Source organism: Humulus lupulus, chromosome 8 (genome assembly GCF_963169125.1).
Source record: "Humulus lupulus chromosome 8, drHumLupu1.1, whole genome shotgun sequence".
Taxonomy (NCBI): domain Eukaryota; kingdom Viridiplantae; phylum Streptophyta; class Magnoliopsida; order Rosales; family Cannabaceae; genus Humulus; species Humulus lupulus.
In genome coordinates this window covers 27,406,118-27,414,784 of record NC_084800.1, presented here as the reverse complement: position 1 = coordinate 27,414,784, position 8,667 = coordinate 27,406,118, and the positions used below count along the sequence as shown (strand labels likewise).

General features: G+C 29.1%; 1 protein-coding gene across 1 annotated transcript; it reads left to right on the top strand.

Annotated features, from left to right (window-relative positions):
- Positions 1 to 2,715: 2,715 nt before the first annotated feature.
- Positions 2,716 to 8,226, top strand: LOC133795188 (uncharacterized). The gene is made up of 8 exons (XM_062232645.1): positions 2,716 to 2,785; positions 5,912 to 6,073; positions 6,622 to 6,791; positions 6,866 to 6,983; positions 7,072 to 7,209; positions 7,493 to 7,548; positions 7,718 to 7,805; positions 7,901 to 8,226. The coding sequence occupies exons 1-8, from the start codon at positions 2,716 to 2,718 to the stop codon at positions 7,987 to 7,989; spliced, it is 891 nt and encodes a 296-aa protein (XP_062088629.1). The 3' UTR covers positions 7,990 to 8,226.
- The last annotated feature ends 441 nt before the right edge of the window (positions 8,227 to 8,667 follow it).

The following is an 8,667-nucleotide window of genomic DNA, read 5'->3' as shown; positions in this document are numbered from 1 at the left end:
ATTATATCATTCTTTTATATATAATATTATTTATTTATTTAAAATTTATATAACAATGATATAAATTTAATAAAAAAAATTAAAAAAATTTATAAATAAAACAAAACAAAGAAACGTTCATGGCAAGTATTTAGTAACTATCATAAATGAGAGTGTATGCTCATTGTTTAATATTATTTTTAAACTGTAAAATTTATTTTTAATGTGTACTTGGTAACAATTATTGTGCAAATAGCCAATTAAGTCTAAACACACAAGGTTTATAAAAAATATTTTATCTAAATAGATAAAATTGAAGAAAATTCTTTAAACAAAATCTAGAATTCTGCATATAAAGAAAATTCTAATAATTATATCACTGCTTTGTGGAAGAGCACTCTAACTCACCAATTGTCGCTTTTTGTTTACAGAAACATCCTTGCATATAAAAACTAAATATGTTAAAAATATACCTGACCAACTATAGGTGATTTGTCATGTTTAGTAAAAATTAATTAACACCAATGAAAGAAAAAAAAATCTTATAAATCATATGTAATTGAAAGGCAGAATACTGTCCTTGGTAGTAGTAGTGGTAGTTAGGATTGTTATATCTTGTGTACAAGGGTAAAAATAAAAGCACGTGTTGGGGTATAAATGTTAAAAAATTGTAAAAAAAAAAAAGACTAAATTAAAAAAATATATATGGGGGGCAGTGAATTGACGAATAATGAGGGAAAAATTATTTCTGAACAGTTAAAAACGACAACAAACGGAAAATCCATAAAAACGACATGAAATAATAATAGTATGATAAAACGACATAAGATGAGACCAAAAGAGCATCAAAACAGAATCAACAACAATTAAAAGCAAGACTTTACAAAAATATAATAAATTAATTGCTGCATGTAATAAACAAGATATCAATCAACTACGGCACTCAGAAAAATGTTAGCGTAAGTACTTTTTTTTATCTCATTATTCTTTTATCAAAGACACGTACGTACTTGAAGAAAGAATCCATAATATGGAGAAAGAAAATATGAAGGTCTATATAACTGGTCCTTATCATTGATTGTTGCCTTGATCTGGTGTCATTCCTTGCAGCTTTACAAGGCTTGGGAAATGCTCAGATCGATCATTTAATGGACGCCGCTCTCTCTTTGGCCGTGGAAGTTTTTTGTTAATTGTCTTTGTTTCGACATCGTAAGAAAACGGTGTTCCCCTTCTAAACTGAAACCATAGGACAGTCCATCGATATATCAATGGAGTAACTTGATGTCTTTCCTCTGAATAGGGCTCTGTGCTTAAAAATGTCAATGGAACAACCTTTTTGCGATCACTCCATCTCATCGTCGAGTCACCACCACCATCACCACCGTCGTCCTTTATCATTTTCAAGAGGTGAAGGTCTTCCCCGACTATCTCAGCAATGGCTAGACAATCATCCCATTCGATAAAATGGGCTTTGCGTAAATTGAAGGAGATATCTCTAGGCAAACCATTGTTAACCGCATAAATGTGATCCCATACGTCAAAAGACCGAACAGACAGAGTATGATCATTACCTTCATTCTTTAATACCGTAATGAAATACATTTGTCCACTGGATCGCTTTAACATTGCTCTCTCATCATCATCGTCGTCGTCGTCGTCGTCATCATCATCATCTTCATCATCATCATCATCAGGAACATTTAATATGCCTATCTGACTCCCTATGGATGTCCAATTGACATCTTTACCAACTTCAAAAGTTTCCAAAGCGTGTTCATCCACAGCACCTTGATTATTAGTAACAACACATTCCAAGAGCACTTTGCACTCGTGAGTTTTCCTGTTGAAAGCAATGAATGCAAGCATTCGACCAGAAGCATTAGCTGCAGTAGCAAGTAGAGAACGTAGGATAGCATGATTTGGAGCCGGCAAATGGAGTATTTGCTTGGTGGCAGGGTTGGAGATAGTGTAGTTAACAGGGTCTCCTCGGCTCATTTTCAACACCAATCCACTGAACGTGTTCAGTACGAAATAATTTTGGTTAATTATTGGCAATTGCAGACGAGGGGCTCGGTCCAAATGGAGTACAGAAACGAAGTGTTTATCTTCAATCAAGGACTTCCATGACTTGTTGACGGTCTTGCATTTAATCAAACACCTCACGGGCAACCTACTCAATATATCACTCATCAAATTCTGGTCTTGTACTAGCCAGCTTTCTGATCCCATCGACTGCTTCACTTGGTCTTGGCTATTACTGTAATCACTAGACGCATCTTCTTTCTTTGTTTTTCTTTGAACTTAATTGATCAAGGAAGAGAGTGCAATTAGAGATAAGCAGATCAAGATTCAAGACTATACATATTGATTCAGTTGAACAATTACTTACACACATAAGGAATCACTTGAACAAATATAGTAATGGTGTAAGGATAAAAATCTTGATGTATATATATATATATGCATGCATGCTTATTAATGCAAGTGTCGGAAACCAGATTAGATAACATAACTTAATTTTTTTTTCTTATTCAAATTATAAACGTAATTAATTGATAGATAATATATATTTATAATTTTCCATATATATTTATATACCAATAATAATAGGAAATAAGCACAAGAACATAAAATTTACGCTTGAGTAAGATTTAAAAACATCAAGAAACTCCGATCGATCAATGAAGATGGAAAGAAAAACAAGATTTAGACTATAATTAATCAAGAAACAAAAACATGGATGAACCAAGTAGAGAATCGAGTAGAATGTTGCACGAAAATGCAGTTATACAAAGTTTACATACACGTAGATTTATATATATTATATGAAGCAGCTTCCGAAGTCAACAAAAGAAGAAGAAGAAGAAGAAGAAGAGGTTTTACCTTGAATTCTTGGCTCGTAGCTTTGAAACTTTACTCGCAACTATACTGAAAAATAGTTCTTGTGTAAGCAAGCATATAAAAGTAGATATTTTAATATGCAGCTTCACGTAATCTACTGTTGCAAGAATGCAGTCAGAATAAATCGTAGAAAAAAGGAATTTTTTTATATAAAATATTTTGTCTAATTTGATAAAATTGAAGGATTACATTGATATGATAAATACAAGTTTTTTTTTTCTTTTCATTACTCTCTTGTACTATATAATAGATGAGTTTTGGGGAAGTGTTTTAAATTTTTTTTCCCTTCATAAATAAAAGGTGCCTTAATCGTGTAAATTTAGTGGTCATATTTATGTTATTAAAAAAAAAACTCTTTCAAAAGTGATGAGATAACTAAACTCGAAAATATGGTATGTCTAAAAGAAAAATACTTATTTTCGGTAAAAAAATTATTTTTTTACTGTCAAATATTTTTTTTCAATTTTACGATTTTAAGGAAATTTTTACATTTTTACTATTTTTTATTGTGTTGTCTTTAAGTTATTTTCTCGTTGTTTTTAGATTTTTTTTTATTTTCACGTTGTTTTTAGATTTTTTTTGTTGATATTTAGTTGATCTAGTGAGTTGTTTTTAAATTGCTTTTAAGTTGTACTAAAATCGTATTTTCGTAATGATGAAACTTTAAAAATCATATTTTTAAAAACTTGAATACATATCTTTAAAAGAAAAAAAATAGTAACCTTAAAAAAGCAAAAAAAAAAAAAAAAATGTGTATTTAAGAAAAAATTTCAAAAACAAAACAATCTGGGCTTTATTAAGCCCATAATCTTTGGAATAATTACATCCGGCACCGTAATTTAAAAAAAAATTCGCTTTTTACGGTAAACTAAAATAATTATACATTTTACGGTAAAATTTGTTCTTACGTGCCGTATAACACATCCCTTCTCTCAAAATTTATTTGCGCCAAAGACCAATCCTCAAACTAATATATTATCCGTATATAAATAGTGTCTATATATTTATAAAATAGCTATAACTAAATAATTTTTGTTTGCTGGCTCCTTATAAACTTTAAAATAAATAATATATATTTATACATATATATGATAATATCCTACCTATCTTACTCTTTTTTTTTCCATCTTTTGCACTACTGTTTTTTTTATGTCTTTTTCTCTTCAGTCATTAATTCATAGATACTTTTGGTATGATAATAATAATAATAATTACAAATAAATTTATTTTACTTATAAATATTTAAAATATAATTATTAATATTAAATAAATATTATAATTTATTAGTATAATACTTACATAAAATATTATATATTTAATCAATATAATCTATTTTTTTTATTAATTGTTACAATTTAAAAATATATATATATATATGTTTCTTGTTCAATGCAATTTAACATTTTTGTATATACTAATTATAATATTCTTTTAGTTACAAACTTAGTTTTATATATTTTTGTTACAAATAGGTTAACTAAATTTACAACTTACTTTTTGAAAATATTAGTCACAAATATAATTTTTTTAGTTATATAATTAATTATGTAAACCATTGTTACAAAATTAAAAAAAAAATTAGCAAGGAATTATTCTATAAATGTTGTCTACAAAAATATAAAACTTGTGTTACAAATCTGTAAAACTTGGTTATATATTTATAAATATTGTTTACAAAAATGTTTTTATGTAATTGGTTTACGCATCTGTAAAAGCATGTTACATGTTTGTAACATGTAAATTCATAGTTGTCGTTGCCTGTAAAAGCTTGTTACATGTTTGTAACATGTAAGTTCTTATTTAGCATTTCTCTATCATATTGTTTAGGGTTGCTCAAGATCCAAACCAATCCAATTACCCCGAATCAATCCAATAATAAAAAATTGGATATTCAATTACAATTGGATTTGATTGAATTTGTAAACTTTTGGATATTCAATCATATTGTTTAAGTTGTTTTATATAACTATTAGGATTTTCGTAACTTTTGGTTACAATATTGTAACAATATGGAAAAGTAAATATTTTTCTGTAAACTTTGGTTACAATTTTGTAACTACACAGAAAAGTATTACTATAAACTTTATATAATTTAAATATTTTTACAAGGAAGAGTTACTAATATTATAACAATGAGTTATGAGGTCGTAAAAATAAGTTCCAAATTAATAACAACGAGTTTCCAATTTCGTAACAATTAATTATAAGTTTGTAACAATGAGTTATCAATTTGGTAACAATGAGTTAAGCTTGTAATGATGAATTACCAAATGATTACTAAAATGTTAATTATGATTAGATTAGTTGCTAACAATTTTGTAAACATGAGTTATTAATTATTTTAAAGGGTTATTGAAGTAATCACTAATAATTTTGTGACATGTGTTATAAATATATTGCTCAATTACAAGATTAATTACTATCAATTTTGTAAATTTAGGTTAGTAATACTTTCAAAATTTTATAGGATTTACTATCAACAATTATGTTATTGCTTTTTCATATTTTTGTAACTACTTATTTATAATTTGATTTTCCATTCACTTTGTTATATTTATTTTTTTGTTACAACTTATTTCCATTTTAATGATTTTTTTAATTATTATCTTACAAAGTTTTTATTACTTTATATATAAGAAAATATTTATTATCATTAAATGGTTTTTTTTTTTAAATATAACGAATTTCATAAAAAATTATTTAATTAATATATTTAAATTCATATCATTATATATTTACAATTTTTTTTTATTAATGTTAGTAATTATATTTTATTGAAAATCAAAAATTCATTTCTTTGTTTTTATTTTGTGTAGCAAGCTTGGAGTATATAGTCGATTAATGTAGAATTATTTGTCAACTGAGTTACTTTTTCGGATTAACATTTCCTGTGTATACAACTTTCTACCGTATATATGTAAATATTTTCATTAACCGTATTTTTTGAATTTTTTTCCCGTATTAAGGTATAATTGTAAGTTTCCCCTCTTTCCGACGAAACCCAATACCGGCCCGTATCGCTATATCTAAGGCCCAAAAATTATCCCAAAAAATAGCATAAACTATAAAAGTGAAGACGAAACCCCCGAGCTAACTCCATTTTTAACTGGCTCCTTTGTTCACCGAGATCTCCCTCAGGCTTACAAATCTCAACTCGGCGACGACGGCGGCGGCGGCACTACTAGCAGACATGGTATTGCTTGTTCTTCTTTAACATTCGATCTTTATTTAGCATTCGAATTCATTTGTGAAAATTTATGCTCTCCGTGTTCATATTAATGGTATGATTATAGAAATATTGTTCCACAAGTGTTCTTGTTTATGGGTTTTTTAATTCCCTTTTGGCTTATCTTTCGACTGAATTCTATTAGTACTTGTTTCTTATCTTAAGCCGATTACGAATATTAGCAATCAATGCTCGTTTCTGGGATCCGTAGTTGAGCAACAGGAGTGATATTAAGTAGTTATTTTTTAAAAATGTTTTGTCTAATTAGATTTTATTTGTTTTGTTTGAAGTTCAGTTTTTTATTTTAGTGTTCTTAAACTCGAATCTGAATAAATTTTGTGCGATTCAATTGTTTCAATTTTCCATGGATGTTAACGTACTTTTAATTTGGGGATATGCTGTAATTTGAGATTATCTTGATGAATATGGTACGTAGTACATTTTACAGAAGACAATTTTGCAAAAGAATAAAACAAAAATCTGGACTGATTTGGTTTTCATATATGTAAAGTTAGGAATAGAAGAAGGAAACAGTCAGAATCGGATTCAGAGCTACGATATTGGAGAAGACAACACCCAAAATGTGGAGCCAAATCGAGTGACTGACCAACATGTGTTACAGTTTCTAGATTCGACGGACGACTATTTAACCAAAATGGATTCATTGTATATGATTCTCCGCCAGGTGACGATACCCTAACTTAATGCTCTGAGCTCATCGAATGATCAGGAATATAAAGATAACAATATTTATGACAGGGATGGTTTGAACTAGCCAGCGCTCGACATTCCATGGGTGCATCGCGTGTGAGCAGTGCAATGTTGGACTTGAATTCTCATTCTGCTGCTACTTCAGTCCAAGTTTCGGAAGATGATGGTAAGTTTTGCTTAAACCTTGTGTTACAGTTCTCTTCTATCTTTATTTATCTGCATCACTGATAATTATCTAATAATATATCTTATAGTTGATACGGATGATAGGAAAGCTCATTTTGCATTGCGCAAATGGGTTTCCTCTGATAATGTAAAACAAGGATTTGGAGAGGCAAAACTAAGGGAGGACAGCTTGCAGCTACGACATCGGAGCTTATCTCCATTTTCTGGTATTATTGTCTTCTTTCGCTACTCATTTGTGTGCATGCACATCAGTCAAATGAAAAAGGAAAATCAATATCATTTTCACATTTTATCAGTATATATCAGTAAAAAGTTATATTGAACCTGAGGAATTTGCTTAAATAACGATATAATCTCCCTATTCATTCCCCAATCTCATCGTGCAAAATGGGTCAACACTAAATTTTGTATGTGGCTAAATACTAGAACACGTAGTACCTTATCTCTAATTGTTTGTTGTTTTTATCTTGTTTTCTGTTTTGAGTGAAGAATTAACAGAGAAAGCTTCAGCACAAAATGGAGCTCCACTTATAGTTGATGATCAAGTAAGTGTTGCAGTCTTTAACTTTTACTATAGTATAAATGAATTCATGCTGACCTTTTAGAACATATATTTGCTGAGACTAAGGTACTGCTATATAACATTTGAACTACATATAAGGGTGCCATACTATGCACTGATGCTGCAATTGTTGTTTGCCTATTGTTCCATAGATTCAGAAGGAGCGATCGAAATCATTGTCTGTGTTTGGCACTTTGGTTTCTCCAAAGCTTCGAACTGCCCAACTTTCATTTGAAACAGGTTAAGTGAATGAATAGTTTTGCAGGGTTGATTTTCGAAATCTGTATCTTCTTCATTCAATTGATTGATTGCCTTTGCATGTTATTCTTATGTAGCACTAGAGAAGCTTGTAGAGATTGCCAATGCACGCTCAACTATGCTATCTACTTTTGATCAAGTGAAGAAAAAACTGGAAGAGACTTAATTCTTAAATATCCTTTTGCTCTCAACTTTATGAGCTCAAACAAAGAACAGAGGTGTTTTAGTGCATATTACTTCTTATTTTCCAAGTATAAATGAGATGAAAAAAATAATAGCATTTGTTGTAATCTTCGATGCACGGTAGCTCAAATAATCAAATATGTATTATGTAGTTTGCTCCCACAAGATACGAGGTTCCCTCGTAGCAGTTCTTTTAGTTAATTTGAAGTTTTCTTCTTCATGGGATTGAGAGAGATTGAATGCCTTCTTTCTTTCTTTTAAATACATAATGTTGCAGATGTTCACAACAGGTGGTAGATTGATCGGCGGATTGGGATAATTCAATTTTAATAATTAACTGATCGAGTTGTATTTATTTATTAAATTTATAAACTCAAACTACAACTACACTCTCATAATAATACATTTTAGACTTAAAAGAAAAACTAAAATGCATACAAAATTCTATAATAAATCTAATACAAATGGTTCATCAAGTGAAATCCTATTAAAAAAATTATACAAACATCAAATATAAGTAGTAAATGATATACTCATTTAAGCAAAAGTCAAAGTCCTCCTTCATTGGTAAAATGTTAAGGGACACCACTGTTCAGCACTACAAGAATGTGACAAACTATTATTGGTGTAATCCAATATCTGGTTAAAAATAAAAATTGTT

Bases quoted from the DNA above. Each gene is read 5' to 3' on its own strand.
- LOC133795188 (XM_062232645.1), top strand. From the start codon at position 2,716: ATGGATGAACCAAGTAGAGAATCGAGTAGAATGTTGCACGAAAATGCA. The intron at 2,786-5,911 runs GTAGATTTATAT...GCTATATCTAAG, and splicing joins TATACAAAGTTTACATACAC to GCCCAAAAATTATCCCAAAA. The intron at 7,806-7,900 runs GTTAAGTGAATG...ATTCTTATGTAG, and splicing joins CCAACTTTCATTTGAAACAG to CACTAGAGAAGCTTGTAGAG.